This window comes from Ctenopharyngodon idella, chromosome 22, assembly GCF_019924925.1.
Source record: "Ctenopharyngodon idella isolate HZGC_01 chromosome 22, HZGC01, whole genome shotgun sequence".
NCBI classification, from domain to species: domain Eukaryota; kingdom Metazoa; phylum Chordata; class Actinopteri; order Cypriniformes; family Xenocyprididae; genus Ctenopharyngodon; species Ctenopharyngodon idella.
In genome coordinates, this window is record NC_067241.1 from 11,702,099 (window position 1) to 11,726,737 (window position 24,639).

A 24,639-nucleotide genomic window follows, 5' to 3' on the forward strand; every position below is an offset into this window, starting at 1 on the left:
TATTAACTAACATGAACTAACCATGAGCAATACATTTGTTAATCTTTGTTAACATTAGTTAATAAAAATACAGCAGTTCATTAGTTAGTTCACAGTGCATTAACTAATATTAACAAATACAACTCTTGATTTTAATAATGTATAAATGTTGAAATTAACATTAACAAATATTAATAAATGCTGTAGAAGTGCAGTTCATTATTAACTAATGTAGTTAATTAATGTTATGAACCTTACTGTAAGGTGTTACCACAATCATTTTAATGAAAGGCTTTTGTGAGTATTATGACTATTTTTATTCTTTACGTTTCGGATTTAAAACAGATCAGACCTTTTCTTTGCAGCAACATTTCCATGAGAACAATTCAGTCTGTGTAACTATGTAGGCAGTACAGATATAATATTACATTTCATGCAAATCTATGATTCCTAAACCACCATTGTGTGGTATTCTGAAGAATACATATAATTATCATAAAATAAAATAAAAAATGGGTGTATTTTACTAATGAAAATTAAAATCATAATCTGAATTACTTAGACATTTCCTCATGCCAATTCTCTGAATAATTATATAAATGCAGCACTTATGGGTTTTTTTCAATGGCAGGTAATTATGTAAGCAAAGAATAATCAATGCACACATTGTCAAAGACTTGCTTAACTGGTAGGCTAATGAAAAATACATACAAAATTAAACAGCCACCTATGCCCATAATGATGTACAGTGCAACACACCCTATTTTAAAAACAAAAAAACAAAAAAAAAAACCATCAAAGACAAAGAAAAAAGTTAATTGTCTTTAATTTTATTAAAAGGTCACTTTTATGACCAACATTATTACTCAAGTTCGTCCCGCCTCCTACAGATTTTCTAAAACAAACGTTATTGTTCAAAGGTTAGAATCAGCCAATGGGGCGTCACTGATTTTCAGACGAACCAATGGGAATGTGTCAGGAAGCGAAACGTCTCCTCGCGCGCGCCCCGCCTTTGTGACGACTCACGGAAAAGTATAAATATTCCCACCCCGCATTTTTTCAGGCACTTCATTCTCTCACCAGACTCATTATAGTCAATCTGTGAGAGCGTTAATAATAGAAAAACTACGGTTTCCTATCTCCTCATATTTTTAAGCGAAAAAATCATTTTTGAAAATGGTGAGTATAAAACTGTTTTTAAAATTTTGTGTGATTTGTAAAAGAGGTATTGTTATTTATGGTTAAGATTAGATGTTTTTACGTTATCTGTGGTAACGGTTCTTTGACAAAGCATTTAAATTTAGGGATTATTGTTTTATTATTTAGGTAATATATTTTGGTTCTGATTTTTAAGCATCAAACATAACCTACGAAATAATATTATTTGTCTCATTTGGGTAGGTATTTGGACTCGCGGTAAAAAAAAAATATATATATATTTTATTTATTTATTATTATTATTATTATTATTATTATTATTATTATTATTATTTTACTTTTTCGGTTTTTGGACACGTTTTACTGATTGAATGTCAAGGAAAGTAATAAAAATGTATCTTTGATAGAAACTTGAAGTCCATAAAGCTTGGTGTAATTTGGCTTACAGTTCATTTAAGAAGTGCCGTTTTCTACCTTGATCAAAAACGGCAGATATAAAAACGCAAATCTCATTATCAAGGCCGCTGTACAGAGGATTTACTGACGTGTGCAGTGAAAAATTTTCTTTTGTTCTGATGATTCTGCACAGTCACTTCTCTAAAGCAGTGTGCTACCGGCACAGGAAGTGAGTCAGGAGGGCCACGTGCTTTCTGGTGAAACTGGATGAATTCCAGTGCTCTTGTGTCAAGAAGTTTAAGCCTTAATAAGTTCCTCATGTTTATGCTTAGTGGCCATGTGGTTCATGAGCATGACCAGCCTAAAACAGATGGGTGTTTTACCCAATTCAGATTTGTCTGAATTAAAATGGTATACAATATACTAGGCTTAAATGCCCTTGAATTATTATGCTTTTAAATTTTAAGTGTTCAATAAAAATCTTAAAATATGTTTTTGTAGTTCTAATATACTTCAAAATTTGAAGTAATTTTAAAGGAATCCAGGCTACTCTATAATGAAACAAAGCCAACCCGCCCCCCTTCTTTGAAACAAGGGCTGATCTGTTTCATCAGCTGTTTGTGTGTTCAGGGTTTTGTGCAACTATAGCAGTTTCTGATCCGCAGCGAAGGCATTTTCTATCAGTGCTTCTTCAATGCAATACTTTAAAAGAATTTGTTTGGTTACACAATGATTCCATTCATGTATATGTTAACTTGCGCATCAAAGAGCCTTTTGTTTGTTTCACGAACTAGTAAAAGTGGTTTTAATTTGTGAAAATGGGTAAATCATTACTTACAATTACAGAATGTTGACTTAAGGTGTGTAATATCTATAAATCTTTCTATAAATCTCTCTCCTCTCTGCACAGCGTGAGTGCATCTCTGTCCATGTTGGTCAAGCTGGAGTCCAGATTGGCAATGCCTGCTGGGAACTCTATTGTCTTGAGCATGGCATTCAGCCGGACGGGCAGATGCCTAGTGACAAGACTGTCGGAAGAGGTGATGACTCCTTCAACACCTTCTTCAGTGAGACTGGAGCTGGAAAGCACGTGCCCAGGGCTGTGTTTGTAGACCTGGAGCCCACTGTCATTGGTATGAAGATGTATTTATTTGTTATAATATTCTCTACCATTATGTTTAGTTCGCTAAACATTTCTTCATGACCCGTCTGTCCAGATGAGGTGCGCACTGGGACATACCGTCAGCTGTTCCACCCTGAGCAGCTCATCACAGGAAAGGAAGATGCTGCCAATAACTACGCTCGTGGACACTACACTATTGGCAAGGAGCTCATTGATCTTGTTTTGGACAGAATTCGCAAACTGGTGAGTCGTTAATTAAATTACAACGCCTTTGAAGTTAATTGGTGTTAAATTATGCTTAATTAAAATAAGACTTAATTGTCTTTTTGACATTAATCATGTCTTTCAGGCTGACCAGTGCACAGGCCTCCAGGGTTTCCTGGTGTTCCACAGCTTTGGTGGTGGAACCGGTTCTGGCTTCACCTCTCTGCTGATGGAGCGTCTGTCTGTGGACTATGGCAAGAAGTCCAAGCTGGAGTTCTCCATCTACCCCGCTCCTCAGGTCTCCACCGCTGTGGTAGAGCCTTACAACTCCATCCTGACCACCCACACCACCCTAGAGCACTCTGACTGTGCCTTCATGGTAGACAATGAGGCCATTTATGATATCTGCCGTAGGAACCTCGACATTGAGCGTCCTTCTTACACCAATCTCAACAGGCTGATCAGTCAGATTGTATCCTCCATCACAGCCTCCCTCAGGTTTGATGGAGCCCTCAATGTCGATCTCACCGAGTTCCAGACTAACTTGGTGCCCTATCCTCGTATCCACTTCCCACTGGCTACCTATGCCCCAGTGATCTCTGCAGAGAAGGCTTACCATGAGCAGCTTTCTGTGTCTGAGATCACTAATGCTTGCTTCGAGCCAGCCAATCAGATGGTGAAATGTGACCCACGTCACGGCAAGTACATGGCTTGCTGCCTGCTGTACCGTGGTGACGTGGTGCCCAAAGATGTGAATGCTGCAATCGCCACCATCAAGACCAAGCGCACCATCCAGTTTGTGGACTGGTGTCCCACTGGTTTCAAGGTCGGCATCAACTACCAGCCTCCCACTGTGGTTCCAGGTGGTGATCTGGCTAAAGTGCAGAGGGCCGTGTGCATGCTGAGCAACACCACAGCTATTGCTGAGGCCTGGGCTCGTCTCGATCATAAGTTCGATCTGATGTACGCCAAGCGTGCCTTTGTGCACTGGTATGTGGGTGAGGGTATGGAGGAGGGTGAGTTCTCAGAGGCCAGAGAGGACATGGCTGCCCTGGAGAAAGATTACGAGGAGGTTGGAGCTGAGAGCGTGGAGGGAGAAGATGAGGGAGAAGAATATTAGAAATGCTTTTCACTTCCACTGCCTGTCCTGTTTCTTGTCCATTGTCATTTCTGTGTTCTTTTTCCTCACTTTCCAGCTGTCAACTGGCTAAATGGTCAATCTTACATAATATGCTCTAGAAAGAAATAAAAGGTTGCAATGATTACATGTTCTCCTGTTTTCATTCCTGTCTGATGACCCTATACTTTATCCACATCTTGGCATTGTTTTTGTTTTTTTACAGGGGTGGCGAACTCTGGTCCTGGAGAGCCACAGTCCTGCATAGCTCAGCTCCAACCCTGATTTAAAAACTCACCTTCCTGTAGCTTTCTAGTAACCCTTTAGACCTTGATTAGCTTGTTCAGGTGTGTTTGATTAGGGTAGATGCAAAACTCTGCAGGACTGTGTCTCTCCAGGACTGGAGTTCACCACCCCTGATATAGTATGTCTCTAAATTTATCTTCATGTTTGTTGCATTGATTTGATTGTAGCTAAATTTAACACCACAGGCTTTCTTTTAATACATTGTCATACAGTAATTTGTTTAATAGTCATTTTGAATAGTGAATACTCATAGTGAATACAGCAATGTAATTTTGAGTGTAGTATGACCTGTCTGCTTTTTGAATGCAGAGGGCAGTATTGCTGTACAAATGGCAGTTCTAGTGTGTCGAACAGTGCAGCAGAGTAATTAACTGTGAATTGACCGATCAATCGACCGAGTTTTCTATTGCCTCTGCAAATGCTTAAGTGTTGACGACTTACCACTTTATCGGAGTGAAATATACTTCACATGTACCAGAGTAAATGGTGTTAGAAGAGGCCCGTCAACCACCCTAATCTAAAATTGGGCCTGGCATTCAGACCCTGTCAGGGGAGAATACGTCAAGCTGGTGGACAGGTGGAGTTTAAATATATATTCTTTGTTCACACTTGCCTCTTCCTAGACAAGAGAAGATTCAGCATCAATAGAAATTTTGTGGTATTGAGTTGTCAGAAGGCAAACTTCACATAATGAATATGCAGTGGAACAGAATGCTAAGTTCCAACACTGAAAAGTAAAGAGAATGACAGTTGTGCAATTGAAAAACATTTATTTGAATTGTGTGGTGATTTTTCTTTTATTGTAATGACTCAATTGTGAGTGCTGAAACACAAGAAACTTAAGTGGAGAAAAGGGAGATTTGCAGGAACTTTCAAAAAGAGAAAACCTCAAGTAATGAAATGTATCATAACCATGCTGAATACTATTTCTTTAATTATTAGCTAAATGTAATGCTTTTGCAAGTCATGTTACAGAAACCATCTTGTGCAACTTGTATTTGTACAGCTTGATCTACAATTCTCTTTGAGAATACAGCATCTATTCTCAGCAAATACTTTAAACATTTAAGGCTGCAAACTAGTGAAAAACAAACTAAAATGTCTAGTGATTTTAAAGCTATAATAAACAAGGGATCAAATCTATTTCAGATACAACTATTCTAGGTACGACTATTTATAACACCCCTTTATTTAATCAATAAATAACATTTTGGACATTTAACACAATATTTCCAATAAGACCTTTACAAATTTGAGGTAACATTTATAGTCTATGAGGGGTAAATTGAGAATCTTTGATACTGCATTAGATAAAATCATTAAATGTACATTTTTCTGATAACGTACAAAAACACTCAAATGTCCACACATGCATAAAAGATTTGGGACATGAACATTTTCACTTAGTTTGTTGCACAACCTGGTTTGGACATTCTCAAATCTCTTGCATACTGTTTTATGTCTAATACAGGCAGAAAAAAATGCTGAAGAACCATCACAAATTCACAGTACAACAGTTAGTAAGCCACAATATTTTTTTTTCTGGTTCCATTCAGTAAATAGTGGTATTTTTTTTTATTCTTGTTTAAAATCTCAACTTTTGGAGGTCCTCTCTAAACCTACTTTTATCTTCATAGACCTCATTTTCATATTAAAATGTTCTCATAACTCTTTTTATACCAATTGTGTATTTTGTGGAGACGTTAAGACATTGAATGTGCATACAGCATCTGAGATTGTGATGCATGATGCTACCTGGTGTTAAAGCATAAGTGCACAGGTGGATTTCACGTGTGTTCTGTAAAGAAAAAAACAGGATTGACCCATTTCGTAATGTCATAACTATTTGTTTATTCTCCAAAGATGAATATTATGTGCTAAATGACATGTTCTGCTCTATAGGATATGTGACATGATTGTGAATGTGCACAACGTAAATTAGCCCTTATTATAGATGATTTGTTCCAGCTGCATTAGACTTCAACAAAACTGTTCAATGCAGCAGTACCTTTAACAAACAAAGCAAATGCTTTATTTTATAATGTTCAGGCACTGAGACACACCGATCATTTGGGAGCACTCGGTCCAATTACACACGGCAACCATCTGAGTAGCTCAGGAGGGCTGCTCTGAAACTGGATAACGCAACAACAGAGCCGTTAATGGAGCGCAGTGCATCCTCACAGCTCCCCACGGTAGTTTCTTTCACCTGGATGGTTTTGGCTAGAAAAAGGTGTGTGTAATAACACCCACAGTGTTTATACAAGGGAAAATATTAATAAATGCACTCAAGAAAATTTGCAGGATAGAGGTAGGAGATGTAGCAGCTTACCTTAGGCTTCGTCATCTCAAGACAAGATGTGAACAAAAAGAATAGCCAAACCAATGTTCAGGAATATAACCATGCAGATCATAATCGTGTTTGGCCCCTAAGAAAAAAACGTGTTCACAATAATCAAATGATGGTGATTTAGGTGGCATTTATTTGTGGAATTGCTCAAAATAGCAGAGTTTAGCTCCAACTCTAAATAAACACACCTGAACCAGCAAATCAAGCCTTCAGGGTTACTTTCCAGGCAGGTGTGTTGGAGCTAAACTGCAAGAAGGTGGCCCTCCAGGAGCAGGATTGGACACTGCTGTCTTAGAGCAGGAGTGTTCAATCCTGTTCCTGTAGGACAAGTGTGTTGGGGTAGGTTGGAGCTAAACTCTATACAGGACACTGGCCCTCCAGCCAGGTGCAGGATTGGACACCCCTGCTTTAGAGGACCCAAATTTTTCAGATGAAATAGGTGAAAGTCTTTCCTCTTGCAAATAATTTTTTTTCTTCCATACTAGGAGCAGCTGATTGGTGTGGCATATATTCAGTGAGCCACGAGATGCTGCTGTGAAGCAATGCAATACTGGATTTCTGACAGACCACAAGAGGCTTTCTGAAGGTGAGAATTTGTCATTTTGAGGGTTCAGCCTTGAATAGATATGCCTGATTGTGAAAAATGTGGTCAGAGGACCGGAGCCAGGGCCAGATTTCAAGGAACACAATCTGTCAGTGTTTCAGATCAGCGTGTTTCTGTCTACTCGAGCTGTTTAGAAGAATGAGCTTTTTCATAACATGGCCAATTGGGAGGACATCTGAAGCTAAGATAGATACACTGTACACTGAATTGAGATTCACTGATTAATGCAAGAAAACAGGGCTCTGGTTATTCAAAATAAACAAATTCAGGGACCAGAATAAAAGCGGTTCCAACACATTCAGAAAGGTACTGTAGGACTGAGTGAAACAAAGAGACTAAGCAATGTAATCTTTTTTTCCTCTGGAAATCTAACAAGAATTATTTGCAGTTGCATACTGTACATACAGAGAAAGGTTGTAAAAAGCAATTTTGTTGAAATTTTTTTTTATGCTTTGCAAGTCTGGAAGTCTGCAATCTTTGGGATGTCTAATGGGATTCAAATATCCATTGAAAAGACCAATTGAGACCTTACTTGTAATCACAAAGAATATCAAGGTTTGATTTGTTAACCTTACCTCATCTAGCTCCAGAGACTCTTGTGTGGCTTCACTAGTGGCTTTCACAATAGACCTCTGCTTCGTCTCAATTTTGGCCTCGACCTTGGCAACTGGTTTAGCAACTGGCTTGTCAACAGGTTTAGGTTCTGGTTTAGGCACAGACTTGGGCTCAGGCTTTGGTGCAGCTTTTGGGGCAGGGCTTGGTTCTCGTTTTGGTGAAGGTTTAGGCTCAACTTTGTTGGTTAATTTCTTCTCCTCCCTTACTTCTGTCCAAGACCTAGGCTTGATTTCTGTCATCGAAGCAGGGCGCTCATTTACAGGCTCCCTTGTTTCAGCTCTATGTTTGACTTCAGCAGCCTTTGGCTCTGGTGTGACTGCTTTGGAGGACAGCTTAGGGGCAGGGCGAGGTGGTTCTTCTTCGTCGGTGGGGAGGACGAGGTTGGTTCTTACTGGCTTTGCAGCAGGGACAGGTTCTGCTGCTTTTGACTCTGAGTCCATTTTCTGCAGGGCTTTGATTTCCAGATCCGAACCCTGCTCTGCTTTGGCACTTTGGCGGCTAGGGGTGCGGGATGGGGCCTTGCTGCTGGGAGCAGAATGCTCCTCAGGAGCAGCTGCTGGAGCGGGAGCAACGGCAGGAGTGGAAGACGGGGTGGTGGGTCTACTGTTCGGCCTACTACCTGCTCGACTGCTGCCTCTGCTACCACTGCCTCGACTGGCCTTGTCTCCGTTCCAGCTGCCAGGGCTCAAGAGGTTTGGATCTTCCTTGCTGGGTGCCTGAGGGACGATGACTGGAGTGGGTGAGGGGGTGCGTGCAGAGGTGGAACTTGGTCTTGGACTTTCCATCTCATGCATGAAGGGGCTCTCTGGGGGTGTTGGTAGGGAATCCTCAGTTAACAAGGGCTCGTGCATCCCAATGTCCGTGTTCTCATTGCTCTCAGCAACCTCCTGCAGGGCTCGTTTTTTCAGATACTCAGGACCTGAGGGACACCATGTGCATTATTAGAATATAGGTTCAATAGATGATATTGATAGGCTAATTATAATTTAACGCTGACATATTTTACACATAAAATAATTATTGAATGATGCACAAATTACATGCTTATGTTTTGAAGGCTTTTATTTGTGTTCCTAAGCAACCCATACAATTAGGCTCTCTGCTGCCTCCACAAAATAAGTTGATGTTCTCTGGAAAATGTTGGTGTTTGAGGTAAATTCATCTCAGGTTTCTGTTTATTAACCTGTGATGCCCATCTTGTGTAGAATAAAATACCTTTTCTAATCACTGATATGACCACTGTACATTTACAGTCACTTTTACAGTTGATATTTACAGATATTTAAATTTTTAAATAAAAAATGGTCAAAAGAACATATAACTTTAATCTTTATTTATTTATTTATTTTTCTCAAATTCAATTGTCATTGCTTGGTCTCAAATATAGTATCATAAAGGAGTGGATGATAAAATATGTGCACTATAATCATTTTTCATGCAAAATAAATAGTTTTGTGTTATTTTAGTTTTGATTAAAATTCTTTCAAGTGCTGGCAGCTATGAGATAATTGAAAGTGCATGCATTAATGTATTTGAGGGTATACTGGAGTCCATATTTAAATTTGCTGCCTCACTGTCTGAACCTTTATCACATTATTTCTTTTCTATTATTTTCACAAAAGCGCAAAAAGGCCTATACTGTATTTTTAACACTGAAAAACAAGACCAGGGTCTTGAATAACATGTTCAGTTTCTTGCTGACAGATGCCAAGAATGCAACCACTCAGGGGCAGAATAACAATGGCGTACTTTAAGAAGAAAGATGAAATGTGATCGCTTTCTCAGTTTTGTCTAAGATTTTGGAGACAGACAGTGCCAAAATAAAACCGTCAGAAGCTTAGCAGTGCCTTTCAGATGAACAGACACAGGAACACGGTGAGCTGCTGAGGGGCTTGTGTTCCAGCAATCTAATCCTGTTTCAGACACTCAGAGATGTTTACTTGTGGGCTTTAGGGACTTAAGACATTAACAGCACATAGACTGTTCTGTAATGAATGCTGCCGTACTGTAAATCTGACTTAACGAGCATACCTGCTACATTTACTTCTCTGAGCTCAAACACACTGTCATTGGGCTGGGAGGATTTTAACCAGCCTCCAACCCTGTGTGGCCTATGTTGATATACATTTAGCAAACAATTAAGTCTTCTACCTACCTGGTTGATGGAAGGAGGGAGAGAGCTCTCTGGCAACCACACGAGCGATACTAGACTCATTGTTAGCAGCGATAGCGGACTGTTCTGCGGCGTCTCCTTTGTTTTTGGCATGGGCCGTTCTGTGAAGTGGGGAAAAAGGCATTTAGTCAGTGGTATTAAATCAAATATTTGGAAATGCTGAGAAATCAAGTTAAAGTTGTGGCCGAGAATTAGATTGGTGCATTGCAATCGAATTACCAACACCGAAGTTAAAATGGAATGAGAGGAAGAGTAATTTACTGATTTGCAATTCATAGAAATTCAACAATGGTAATGCATTTTGGGAAGTATTCTTCCACCCTGCTCCAGAAAAGTTTATTACATATACTTAAAAAAATTAATTGAATATAATCTGATATTTATAATTTAATAAAAATATATTTTTTAAATTGTAAAATAATTGTATGTAATAAAATTAACTTGTAGATTGTATGTATAATGTTTACTTGTTTATGTATATTTGTATTGAAAAACTTTTAGTAAATAAATGCAGCTACATTAATTTCTTTTAAATGTCTATTAAAGGCATTCTATTCTGAATGGTGCGCATCCTGCTTACATATTTGGCAGATGTTTTTAACCACTCTTAGTGCATTCGAGCATCTATTTTTATTTTTATTTTTGTATCTTGTATTCCCTGGGAGCCAAAACCATGGTCTTGGCATGCGCTACCAGTTGAGCCATAAGGACTGAGGATTTCTATGGCATCAATAAAACCAAAATAGAAATTCACTGGGACTTTACGTTAACACCTGTCTACAACAGATGTATAAATGTAATATGTTGTGTCAGTGTTTCAGAGGTGCACTATTAAAGAAAAACTTTTTTTTTTCATTAGAATAATTAATTTAATATTTTCATATGGCAAAGATACCGCCTTTAGTCCTCATATAGTTGTTATGTTATGAGAGGAAAGGCATGTCACTTTTTCCCATAATATTAGACGTGTATTTGTCTAATTTCAACCCACATCTTGCTGGTAGAACCAGAGCAACCCAAGACACCCCGTCTCATCTTTATTTGGAGAGATGGGTTAGCAGTTGTCTGCACTATAAAAAGTAACGCTAACATCCCCTCAGCACTTAAGAATCCCAATACCCATCCCAGACAGTGCAGTCGAACAACAATAACACTGAAGAATGTTCCAGAGAAAGCCCCACTGTCCCAAGAGCTGCAACAGTTTGGGTTTCTCATGGCGTGTTTGACTTGAATGCAAGAGGAAGAAGTGTGCTGGGGGTCGTATGACAGAGGGGTTATTTATAGCCGAGGAGGGTGTCCTCTTCACCCACTGAGCTAAAACGAAAATAAATCACTCTTTTAACACAGTGCACCTCACAGTGAGAGATGAGTACTGCTGTGATAAGACACACTCCTTTAGAGAAGACCACCCTTTATTCTTTACCGCATACACTGATTATATTCATGAGATCAATTATTCATGTGTTTTATTGGTGTTTGTCACAATAGGAATTACTGCACTCAGAAAAATTACAGTGCAGGCCACAAAACATTAGTTTCAGCTGCGTGAATTGACAACAAACACCTCTTTCCATGTTTACACATTTTTCAAGCAGTTATGCAGGAAATTCAAAGATTTACACATTTATTATTTTTCAACAATTCGTACGCATGCAGTACAGATGACAAACCTTCACTCTTAAACTTTTTGTTAATCACTTTGATTTAAAACAGCTTTGTAGTATTTACTATGTGATATTTTCCATACTGTAATTTTATCCTGAGTTCAAAATAGCCAGACCACTTAAAGACACTGTACTGAGGGCGGCTGTAAGTGGAACATTTAGAAAAGTTTAGACCCTCCCATTGGTATGTCGTAGATATACATTTACAGTAATGTCTGTATTTAATTCTTGGCAGGTTCTTTCATAAATTCTAAAATCTATCTATCTATCTATCTATCTATCTATCTATCTATCTGTCTGTCTGTCTGTCTGTCTGTCTATGAATATGCAGACAGAAAGTCAGTTCAATGACTGACGTTATAATCACTCTTGCTGATGAACGATAGTTAGCTATATGTAGTAACAGTAGCATAATATATAGATATTATCTGACATAAACTCTCTAATCTCTCGATTTGGTTTTTCTTTAGATCCACCAGTAAAATGTTTGACATTCTTATTTTATTTTGATAAACGTACATTCTCTTACATGTAGCATAATTGAGAAAATATTGCCGAAAAAGATGCCGAAAAAGCTTAAAAGGTATTAAAAAGCATCACAGTCTAATTATGCAACCAGATATCATATACTCTGATAATCACCAATCAAATGAGCTGCAGTGGCTGAGTTCAGGAACTAAGCAGGGTGTTGTACATCTATATACCACCAGAATCTCACTCATTTGCTGGATGGGCAAAATTTATATCCCATGAAATGATCCGACACCATTGCTGACGCATTTCTTTATGTAATATCATCAAGAGCTCTATTGGTTTACCAAGATCATTATTTTCAGGGTATAGATTGTATATTCATATATATTTATATCTATATTAGTTAATTATATATATTTTTGGAGGAATGTGAGGGTGGAAGATTACATCAGGTTCGTCTGTGTGAGTGTCTAAGAAGCTGAGGATAGAAGAGGCTATCAGCTGTTGCATTCCCCCATGATTGTGTTATAGCAACAGTGCCTGTCCTTTTTTAGGCAGGCCTTCTTTTCTGACACCAGCCCATGTGCGTCATTTACACCCAGTGCCGTGGCCTCCGAGGAGTCTCGTCTTCCCTCTGCTGTTCTAAATACACTATGATTATAGCAAAGGGGCTAACCCACACCTAGACCCCACTGAACAAACTCTACAACAAATATTGTTTTTTTTTATCTCTGATCTCACCACACTGGTGTAGGGCAAAGACGTCTGGTACAGATAGGACACGGGGTTGCAGATAGGCTTTGGATTATGCAAGGTAAAAAATAGGCAACATTTTTTTATGATTTTATTTTTTATTTTATTTTATTTTATTTTTTTCAAACCTATTGTGGGCCATAAATCCTGATTAAGAATCCCAACTAGCATATACCATTGTTGCATGTTTCACTACCAAATTTAGGCCAGTCATACTGTAAACCAGTGGATCTCAACCTTTTTGACTTCAAGCCCCCTCCCCCCACTCACAATTTCTACCCAATAAAATATTTTAGAGATTTTAGAATAATTAGAAAGATGTATATTCGTTCTAAAAAACATGTTGATTTTTAGTTGTTTTAACTTATTTTCATGCTTGTTTTGTCATATTTTAAATAATTTTAAGTCATCCTGAGGACCCCTTGAAAGTTTGTTGAGGGCCCCGCCCCTCCTGGTTGAGAACCACTGCTGTAAATGATAGGGTATACAGGGTATTGACATTTTTGTCATTCAGAAGCAGACTGAAAGTGTTTCTGTTTCTGTGCTTATCCATACTTCGACCTGAATGACAACAGAAAAGTTACTGCCAAGCTCACTGTAGACAGTTGTGTCTGTGTTGGTTTTGATTTCCGGTTGTTCTTTCTGATCTGTCTGGGTTGCTTTAAGGAGTCTGTTTGTCTCTTATAGCCAATAATGATAAGATCAGATATCTCCCCTTCAAACAATGATCTGGCATTGTATAAAACACTTGGAAAGTGACAAGGAGGTGTATATTAAAGGGGTGGTTGATTATGATTTCACTTTTTTAACTTTAGTTAGCATGTAATGTTGCTGTTTGAGCATAAACAACATCTGCAAAGTTACAATGCTTAAAGTTCAATGCAAAGGGAGATATTTTCTTTTAAAGAAATCGCTTTTTAAGGACTATAACAAATGGCTGGTAGGGACTACAAAGAGCTTCTTCCCGGGTTCCCTACAAACCCCAAAATTTACATAAACCCTGTCCTTGGGAACATGCAACAAAGGGGGCGAGGCAATGTTGAGCTGCTTTAGAGAAGAGGAAGAGAGTGTTGTTGCCATGCCGTCATTTTACGCCGGACTGCTTCACAAACTAGGGTCAATTCAATGCTGGATTTGCACAAAAGATTAACATGATGGCACATGCTAGTCGATAAACTGAATCAACTCCACAGCAACTACATAAATTTATCCACTAACCATTCAGAAACGTCCAGTTGCATTCTAAAAGTTTTAACTTTTTCCTGAGTCTCTCCATCAGTGTCGACTCCGGTTTGAACAATGTAAGGCTGAACACCGTTACTGACAATCCTCAATTTGGCTGCGTGAGATTCTCCAGCTTTGTTGTTGAGCAACCGAAGCGTGAGCTGTTAAAGCTCCGCCCTCTTCTGGAAAGGGAGCCGGGAGCAGCAGCTCATTTGCATTTAAAGGGACACACATAAAAACGGTGTGTTTTTGCTATAAAGCTATAATAAATGATCTGTGGGGCATTTTGAGCTGAAACTTAACAGACACATTCTGGGGACACCAGAGACTTATATTACATCTTGTAAAAGAGGCATTAAAGGTCCCCTTTAACAATAGGCTCCTTATTTGAACAGTCTTTACTTAAACATTACTTGAATGTTATTCTGGCAGGTATGAATGTTTTGCTTATGTATAAGGAATGAGAACAATGAAGTCTTGTTTTTTGTTCCTAAAATGTGGTCTTTGATTGACTGGTTTTCTTGTCACTTTGTGCAGTCTGGTTTAAGTCTGCTGTCATGTTGTCTTCTTTAATAATGCATGAATTAATTTTTTATGGGATGAGCATCAACAGCAGTGTGCATTTGATGACTGAGAACCCAGGGCTGTTTGTCTTTGGTTTGTGCATCTCCTTACAAGGAGGGAAGATTTTATCAAAGCCGCTGCACCTGAATACGGCCCGCTGTTTATAACCATAAGCATCGCAATGATAAACTGCAGATGCTGTCAGGAGTGTGTGGAAATCTAAATATTTTATCCTGGAGGGAAGCTGTATTATTAGTGTCAGTGCGTTAGACTCCTCTTTATCATGTCTGGAGCTAGGCCTAGCCATTAAGACGCCACAAATAGAAAAGAAGCTTGGAACATGTGGCCTGCTTTGAGTTTATTTCTGCAATTGGACAGACTGTCTGGAAAACAACACCAAGGTGGTATCAGGGTGTTTTTTGTTCTTGCACGTTATGTTAAACCCACACAGCACATCCTCTGGCTGGCAACTCTGTGTAAGCATTGACATAATTATTAGTTCTTTAGTTTACATAAATATTGAGTTCTTTTTCAAGTCTTGCGCTTGAACGGACAAATTCATACAAAAATTATGTCAACATCCCCATCTTGGCGAGTATCCTAGCAAACAAAGTAGGTTATGTCTTAAGTGAAATTAAACACTCGAGAAAGAATACATGTGTTCAGTATCAGTGTACTGTATCCATGCATTATATCTTAAAGTGACAGCAGCCTAATATTCTTGCTGTCTGTATACGTTTTTAATGTTAATCAAACAACAAAAGACAATGAAATCACTCATTGCTTTTGACTGAATAGCTTTTGTAACTTGATTAATAATCAATGATAAATCTGTATTTAATTCATACAATGAATATTATATGCAATGTTGTTTTTACATTTGATTAGCCACTTTATTCAATTTATGCACCTGAAAAGTACTATTAGATACCTGGAAAACCCGAAAAGCATTGTTTATTTATTTATTTGTTTATTTTATTTGTATATTTGCTCTACTGTATTTATTTTTGCTGTTGCTTGTAGTTTGATTATTTGTTGTTATTTTCTTTATTTTTATTGGACAGTAGTCCTTTTTAACCTGAACATAGTGCATACCAAACCGTACTGAAACCGTGACCCTAAAACCTGAACCATGAGTAATTTGAACCTTTGCTCCCATAATATATATATATATATATATATATATTTATATATATTTATATATATATATATATATATATATATATACACTGCCTGTCAAATGTTTGGAATAATTACAGTTTTTTATGTTTTTGAAAAAAGTTTTTATGCTCCCTAAAGCTGCATTTATTTGATCATAAATACAGTAAAAACAGTAATATTGTTTTTATTATTACAATTTGAAAGAACTTTTTCATTTTAATATATTTTAAAATGTAATTTTATTCCTGAATTTTCAGCATCATTACTCCAGTCTTCAGTGTCACATGATCCTTCAGAAATCATTCCATTACTTACTGTTGATCAAATAAATGCAGTCTTGGTGAGCTTTAGAGACTTAAAAACATAAAAACATAATTATTCTAGTTTATAATTAGCTAAATTATGATTATATAATTTTCAGTCATGGCACTAACAAAAATAATTTTGTGTAATTATGTTAATTTTTTAGTTAAGCTTATTTTAAGCTTATTTAAATTAAATTAAATTATTTAAAATTTATCTCAAATTAATATTTCATGTCCTACTTTAAATGTTATTGCCATGTAGGTGGAATAGGTGGTCAGTAGGTGGTCATTATACAGTAGCAAAATAAACCCTCTCTTTCCAGATGATACAATAAAAGTCCTGATCACGCACTGTACAATATATATATATATTATTAAAAATTTAATAAATATAAAAAAATAAATATATTTACACAGTGTGTGTGTGTGTATATATATATATATATATATATATATATATATATATACACACACACACTGTGTAAATATATTTATTTTTTTATATTTATTAAATTTTTAATTTATACACACAAACAATAACCACAATTGTGACCAGTTAAATGATTTACCTTGAGTTGGCGATTTCGGCCTTCTGTTTGGCTATGGCGGCTGCCCTCTGGGCTCCCTCCACACTCCGCTCCACTTTCTGCTTAATCTTAGTGCCCTTCAGCTGAATCACCTTCTTCTTAACAGACTTCACCAGCAGGTTGTTAACATACTTGCCTTCTTCTTTTCCGCCCTCTGCGAATGTGGTGCACCCATAACCGTGACGTTGGTTGTTCAGCCATTCGCCCTCATATTTAAGGCCACTAGAACGTTCACTGATCCCATAACCTGCCCGCTTGTCATTTTTCCACTCTCCCATGTAGACTTCGGTGGTGGTGGCGTCAATGTCCGACTCCACGGGGGGAAACTCTTGACCTTCACCTTCCCCTTCGCTCTCACCCAGGCTGATGGTGGAGTTGGCATCGCTGGCGGCGGAGCTAAGAGCTGACTCACTCCGCAAAAAGCTGATCTTGCTCTTCTGGCTGGAGAGAGAGGTGCGGGAATCAGATTTCTTCAGCTTGCCAAGAAGTGAGCCACGGCGGAAGAGGCCTTTTTTCTTGGGCTTGACCGCATCTGGGTCTACTTGCAGGGTGAGGGCGAAGCCGCCACGAGATGGGCCCAGAGGCATGGGCGAGTTGACCATGGTCTCCTGGCCGGATGCATTGGTGGCGGTGATGACCGGGATGTCCTGCTGCAGGAGCGTCCCATTGCTGTGTTCACTGCGCAGGGAGCTCAAAGAGTTCCGCAGAGGAGAACGCACCACCGCTGCCATGCCATAGGGAACACTCTGACGTACCCCATAGCCATGCCGCATGCCACCAGTGAACTGGCCCTGGAAGGTACCTGTATTGCCAAAGACATTAATCAGGCAACGTTAAAAAGATAGTTCACCCGAAATTGAAAATTCTGTCATGTCGTTCCAAACCTGTATGACTTACTTTCTTCGGTGGAACACAAAAGGAGATATTTTGAAAAAATATCTCACTGATTTTTTTTTCCAAATAAAAATGATATTTTGAAGTTGTAAATAAAAAGATGGTAACATTTTAGTTTAGGGTCCAATTCTCACTATTAGCTAGTTTAGCTTATAAGCATGTATATTTCTAGGATAATGGCTGTTTATTAGTACTTATAAAGCACATATTAATGCTTTATTCAGCATGACCATATTCTATATCCTATAATCCTACCCAATTCCTAAATTTAACAAAGACCTTACTAACTATTAATAAGCATTAGGACTTTATTGAGGCAAAAGTCTTAGTTAAAGGATTTGTTCACTTTCAAATGAAAATTACCCCAAGCTTTACTCACCCTCAAACCATCCTAGGTGTATAAGACTTTCTTCTTTCTGATAAACACAATCGGAGTTATATTAATAAATATCCTGAGGCATCTGAGCTTTATAATGGCAGTGAGCGAGGATCAACAAATATGAAGAAAGTGCTGAAGAAAGTGTCTCCATCCACATCCATCCATCATAATCATATTCCACACGGCTCCGGGGGGTTAATAAAGGCCATCTGAAGTGAAGCAATGCATTTGTGTAAAAAAAAAAAAAAAAAAAAAATCCATATTTAATAAGTTATAAAGTAAAATATCTAGCTTCCACCAGACCGCCTTCCATATTCAAATTACAAAAAAAATGGAACCGGTGTCGCGTCAGTTACGCTTTTTCCGTAAGTTGAATAGGGAAGGCATAGGAAGTAGTGTAAGCTTTTTGAACTGCAAGAGTTTTACACTTTCATCGTAAGTTGAATACGGAAGGCGGTCTGGCGGAAGCTAGATATTTTACTTCATAACTTGTTAAATATGGATTTTTTTTTTTTACACAAATGCATCACTTCGCTTCAGAAGGAGCCGTGTGGAGTACGTTTATGATGGATGGAAGCACTTTCTTCAACTCATACTCGTTGGTCTCACTCACTGCCATTATAAAGCTCGGATGCGTCAGGATATTTATTAATATTTCTCCAATTGTGTTCATCAGAAAGAAGAAAGTCACACAGTATACACCTAGAATGGTTTGAGGGTGAGTAAAGCTTGGGCTAATTTTCATTTGAAAGTGAACTAATCCTTTAATAGTTAGTTAATAGTTAATTGGACCCTAAACTAAAGTGTGACCAAAAATTTTATTGGAGTACATTTTACAAGAAAATACTATTTCAGTCTTTCTACTTCAAAATTTCATGTTTAATTCAATGTGTTAAGGCCTGTTCACACATCCACACCTACAGACGATAATGTTCAATGTATTAGAGCGCACTGCATTTATTCCATCTGCTGCTTTTAAGTGCTCGCGTTCTTTAAAGTCAGGTGGATTCTGATTGGCTGTCATTGTTTTTATCGTTCATCAGCTGGAAAAAAAAAGTTCAGAAAGTGATTCCAATGGCATTTAAAGTGTTGGGGGTAACGCATTACAAGTAACTTGAGTTATGTAATCAGATTACTTTTTTCAAGTAACTAGTAAAGTAACGCATTACTTTTAAATTTACAACAAAATATCTGAGTTACTTTTCAAACAAGTAACAAGTTACTTTTTTTCCTATTTGTTGATTGACAGCTCTCCTGTCCCCATGTTGAGAGAAATTGAGTAAGTGCAGAGGTGTTGTGTGTGCTGTATAAACATGATGGTTATTGTAGTTTTAGAATAAATGTGAGAATGCATTTACTCATCTCACTTGCAAAAAAACAAACTGATTCTGTATTACTCAAAATGAATAAAAATAGTGAAATGAAATCTCAGAATATTACGCAAACCTGCCATATTTAAATATATTAAATTACACAAATATACTTAATGTATTTAATCTCACTTTATTAACCAATGTCTTTGCTGCTGACCTTCGATGATCCAACATCGATGATGACTTTAGATAAACATCACATATGTAAGTGTGTTGCACTTTCTTCTCCTGCATCCTATTCCTTTTCAATTCAGAATGGCAGAACATCTGAAAGGTTTTTTAAAACTGTGCCCTCTACTGTACAAGCATGAATTTGCATTTCTTTCAGCCTTATTAATTTCACTTTTGGTGTGAAAGGGGCTTACATTTGCCAAAAATATAACTTTTTTTTGTTGTTATTAAAAACAAACAAGCAAACCCAGCCCAGGTGAGAAAAAGTAACACAAAAGTCATGTAACGCATTACTTTCCATAAAAAGTAACTAAGTAATGCAATTAGTTACTTTTTTAGGGAGTAACGCAATATTGTAACGCATTACTTTTAAAAGTAGCATTTACTGTTTCTTTGTAATTATCTGTGAAATTTACAAGCAATTTCTGAGTAAATCCTACACTAATTTATTTTTCTGTGTACAGATAAAGTCAGTGATCTCCAATATTTTTTTTGGACCCCACTGCCATTCTTCAATATATATTCTTTAGCACTCCACAGAAGTAAGAAAGTCATACAGGTTTGGAACAACACGAGTGAATAAATGATGACAGTATTATCATCCCTTTAACTAAACTACAGATTGTATTACAACACTGCATTGTATTCAAATTCAGGCTACCCGTAAGCTCATTGTCACTTCAGGCATGTGAGACAATGGTATTTACAGCGGTACAACTGCTAGCGAGCCGTCTCTTTCATGTCCACCTCTGGGGTAATAAACCATGTGTGGTTATTTATGTCATGGGGTCTTGTGGGTCTAGTCCTGTCATGCAACACATGTCTGAGATCCATCAGTCCCCAGGGATGGGTAAAGCTATTTATTGTGCCTTTATTCACACAGTGCTGCACTAGCACTTAACATTACTAATAGTGATGACTCAGCTACCAGGTCAATAGATACAGTATATAGGAAGACACCTACACTCACACACTCTTCACAGTAATTGCACCCTTTTCAACCAATAAACAGTAGCCGCAGAATGTATTTAGACACTTAGCCATACTATGAAATCTGTGATTTTCTTTCAATAAATGACAAAGAATTAAACCATATTTGAATATACTGGTGGGCGATGTGATTTTTAGTGGATAAAGTCAGTTTTCTACAGGAATTTTTCATCATAGTAACTATAAACATATTTCAATAATGTTTGATAACCACAAAGTGTTCAAGTATTTTTGTGTTATATTGTCTAATATATATTATGTTATCAATATTGTATAATCTTATATTAGACATCCTAATGTTATTTTGTTTAATGTTTTGTTTGTCCATGTGCTAATTGGTTTGATATTTTGCTATTTAATTCAGTGACATCCATACATTATTAAGTGTGGCTTAAAGGAACACTCCATTTTTTTTTGAAAATAGGCTTATTTTCCAGCTCCCCTAGAGTTAAACAGTTGAGTTTTACCGTTTTTGAATCCATTCAGCCGATCTACAGGTCTGGCGGTACCACTTTTAGCATAGCTTAGCATAGATCATTGAATCTGATGAGACCGTTAGCATCTCGCTCAAAAATGACCAAAGAGTTTCGATATTTTTCCTTTCCTAGGCCATTTCGGCCTAGAAAATCGCAACTTTTCTTTTTCTGTCGGTCTTAGTACACGATGTAACTACAGAAGAGTCAAGTTTTAAATAGGAAAAATATCGAAACTCTTTGGTCATTTTTGATCGAGATGCTAACGGTCTAATCAGATTCAATGAACTATGCTAAACCATGCTAAAAGTGGTACCGCCAGACCCGGAGATCGGCTGAATGGATTCAAAAACGGTAAAACTCAACTGTTTAACTCTAGGGGAGTTGGAAAATGAGCCTATTTTCAAAAAAAGTGGAGTGTTCCTTTAAGAATGTCACGATATGCACATGCAAAGCTAAATCTATAATGTCAGAACTGCTGATTAGTCCCAAAAATAACACAGTTGACACTTAATTTAAGGATAAAAATTGAAAAGGTTTAAAAGAAGGGAAATTCAGTAAGTTGATATAAATGTCGACGTAACAGCCTAATGTGGCTCCACAAAAGAAAAACAACTTGGCCACTAGTGAATGAGCCTTTTTATCTGTACTCACACCACACGTCCAGAAAGAACAGGATTTGTGACACTAATTTGTAACCACCCTCCATTCTGCACTGGCAAATGTTTCTTAGCAATAGGCATTTACCCAAAAGGCCATCTGTGGCAACAACAGGGTTCCGTCATTGTAAGCCACAAGTTCATATTACTGACATGTACTCAGTAAATGACTGAATAAAGATTTTCAGATTTTTTAGAGATGTATTCATAAAGTCAGGTGCACACTGTTTGATTTATAATGGTCCTTTAAGACTGTTGCTTGTCAGACTGTACAAACATGATCCCAGCTGTACGTCACACTGTAGGATCTCAGTTGTCATTAATGTCAGATTGTACGGCAGTCAAGACGCATTAAAATGGACACACCATCTTGAGTTACACCATCAATCCGTGACATGTTCAGTGACTGTGAGTTGCATTTACATGTGGGATAGAAATGGTGGCTAGCAAACAAAAACAATCTCTAGCGTAAATTTTGATCAGGGCTTTTCTTGAAAATAAAGAGGGGAAAAAATGAAGACGTGCGAGTGGTGGTTTGTTGTTGTCTCACTAATGGTGTCATCAAGTTCTACACTCCTATTTTTTCTTGATTTGACAGTCGTAGGCTAGTAGGAGAAGTCACACTGCAGGACTGTGCGTCAAAACTTCTCACAATGCCAGAATTTCATCGGAGGTAAAGTTTGATTGCAATGGTCATTAATTGGCTGTCGGTGAACATGTCAAACTGATGATCAAAGACTTCAGATTTTGGCCCAGGATCAGAGGAATCTTTTAGGATTCTCAAAATGGCTGCCAAATCGTGGCATACAGTGTGAACTCTGCTTATAGCCATGTAAAATGATCAGTGTTTAGGAATGTTTCTTTTAAAAGTAATGCTTTACAATATTGCGTTACTTTCTATAAAGTAACTAATTGCATTACTTTATGGAAAGTAATAGATTATGTTACTTTTGCGTTACTTTTTCTCACCTGGGCTGGGCTTGCTTGTTTATTTTTAATAATAAAAAAATAAATTAAAATAAAAGTTTTATATTTGGCAAATCATCGAAGGTCAGCAGCAAAATTTGTGGTTAATAAAGTGAGATTAAATACATAAAGTAGGCCTTTATTTGTGTTATTTAACATATTTAATTATTCCAGGTTTGTGTAATATTCTTTGCATTTCCTGTTTTTATTCATTTTGAGGAATACTGAATCTGTTTTTGTGCAAGTGAGATGAGTAAATGCCTGCTCACCTTTAGAAGAACTACAATAACCATCACGTTTATACAGGACACACAACGCCTCTGCACTTATGATTTCTCTCAACATGAGGACAGGAGAGCTGTCAGTCAATAAATGGGAAAATAAAGTAACTTGTGCTACTAATTTTAAAAAGTAACTGAGATATTTTGTTTTAAATTTAAAAGTAATGTCTTTACTAGTTACTTGAATAAGTAATCAGATTACATAACCACTGTGTTTAATGCACTAGCTACTTTTTTAGAGTGCGTTAAAACAGCGCGACCGGTGTACTGGAACAAACGATTCATATGATTCGCGACCAGTTTCATTTGATTCTCGAACGAATTATGAGCCGGTTCCTTTTTGTGAATCAAAACCACAGAATTAATTCCACTCGATTCAATTCATTTCGTTTAATCAGCTTTTTTAAGTGAATAAAATATATTACCACATTTTTGTTAGTTTAGTATTTTTGTTCATAGGTAACACTATAGGCTAATTATTGCATTACATTCAGCTTATTTCTGATTTGTAGCCTAATAAGCGATGTGTTATATTGAAATCTGAAATTATCTATTTTTTTTCTAATTTATCAATGACAAACTGAGGACTAAATACAAATAAGAATTGCATTTTTTCCCCCTTTGAGGATTTTGAGGACTCGTTAAGATCGGAACTGAAAACAGACTCGTTGAACTCCTCACCTCAGGTGTAGGTATTGCGTTACATACTAACCCTGGTCTTAAAATGTCAGCTCACAGTGTGCAGTTTGCACTCACAAAAGTTCATTCTCCGACCTTACCGCCATCCGCGTAGGTCTCCGTGCCATAACCATCCTGCAGTCCATTATTCCAAGTGCCCTCGTACCTCGCACCGCTGCCCTGACTGATGCGCGTCCCGTATCTGCCTTTGAATCCGTGCGTCCACTCTCCCTTGTAGATCCAGTGTCCCTTGGTCTCCACACCTAGACCATGACGCTTCCCTTGGGACCAATAACCCTCGTATGTGTTTCCACTCGGCCAGGTGTAGACTCCCACCACCTCGAAACCGTAATTCCAGGAACCGGAGAACTCTCCTTGTCCTTTAGGTCCGGTACAGATCCCGTGCCCGTGCGCCTTACCTCCCTCCCAGCCTCCACAATAAGCTCCGCCATCATCGAACTCAAAGCGACCTCCGCTCATCACTCTTAATGCAATTACTACAAACTTTTGAAACTTTCAGATTTGACTTTGAAAATCAACAACAACGAAAGACTTAATCTCTGTCCGGCGCTGTTAAATCCATCTGTCGAATTCCATAGATGCGTAAAATGGAGAGAGAAGATCATTTCCTTGTGCTGAACTTGTAGAATCGTCGTGTAGGCTCATTGTTTGTTGATAGGTATATCCTTGAATATAAAAAATAAAATAAACGTCCAAAAGCTTGAAGTTGAAATGACTTGGGAGAGGGAGGATTGTTTTTTTGTTTGTTTGTTTTCAAAAAAATTGTTACATGATATTGTTTGAGTTTACAATCATTTATTTAATCGAATTGTCGAGCCAGTGGTCTTTCATGGCTTTCAACCCCTCTCCCCTCTCCCTGCCTCCCCTCTTGGATATGTGTTAGCAGTCCCAACAAGGCTACCAGATCCCAACACCGTTCCAAAAATACAGGCCAATCGGCCCTCAGCACCCAGGCACTTTTAAAAGCGCTGCCAGATCACTTGCAGGATAGGGTTTG

At 37.7% G+C, this 24,639-nt stretch overlaps 2 protein-coding genes across 2 annotated transcripts; one reads left to right on the top strand and one right to left on the bottom strand.

Moving 5' to 3' along the window:
* Positions 1-1,002: 1,002 nt before the first annotated feature.
* On the top strand, positions 1,003-4,123 carry LOC127504594 (tubulin alpha-1C chain). Its single transcript, XM_051879397.1, has 4 exons — positions 1,003-1,158; positions 2,444-2,666; positions 2,751-2,899; positions 3,006-4,123. Exons 1-4 carry the CDS (start codon positions 1,156-1,158, stop codon positions 3,978-3,980), a joined length of 1,350 nt encoding a protein of 449 aa, XP_051735357.1. The 5' UTR covers positions 1,003-1,155; the 3' UTR covers positions 3,981-4,123.
* A 910-nt stretch (positions 4,124-5,033) lies between these two features.
* jph2 (junctophilin 2) lies at positions 5,034-24,525 on the bottom strand. The gene is made up of 6 exons (XM_051879394.1): positions 23,723-24,525; positions 16,740-17,559; positions 10,008-10,126; positions 7,813-8,771; positions 6,616-6,712; positions 5,034-6,506 (listed from the first exon to the last, which is right to left on the bottom strand). Exons 1-5 carry the CDS (start codon positions 24,099-24,101, stop codon positions 6,632-6,634), a joined length of 2,358 nt encoding a protein of 785 aa, XP_051735354.1. The 5' UTR covers positions 24,102-24,525; the 3' UTR covers positions 5,034-6,506; positions 6,616-6,631.
* Between the last annotated feature and the right edge of the window lie 114 nt (positions 24,526-24,639).

Excerpts from the sequence above, each read along its gene's own strand:
- LOC127504594 (XM_051879397.1), top strand. Across the intron at positions 2,667-2,750 it reads CCTGGAGCCCACTGTCATTG|ATGAGGTGCGCACTGGGACA; the intron begins GTATGAAGATGT and ends CCGTCTGTCCAG. Across the intron at positions 2,900-3,005 it reads TGGACAGAATTCGCAAACTG|GCTGACCAGTGCACAGGCCT; the intron begins GTGAGTCGTTAA and ends CATGTCTTTCAG.
- jph2 (XM_051879394.1), bottom strand. The coding sequence starts at position 24,101 with ATGAGCGGAGGTCGCTTTGAGTTCGATGATGGCGGAGCTTATTGTGGA. Across the intron at positions 8,772-10,007 it reads TCCCTCCTTCCATCAACCAG|GTCCTGAGTATCTGAAAAAA; the intron begins GTAGGTAGAAGA and ends GGTGTCCCTCAG. Across the intron at positions 6,713-7,812 it reads AGTCTCTGGAGCTAGATGAG|GGGCCAAACACGATTATGAT; the intron begins GTAAGGTTAACA and ends TTTTTTTCTTAG.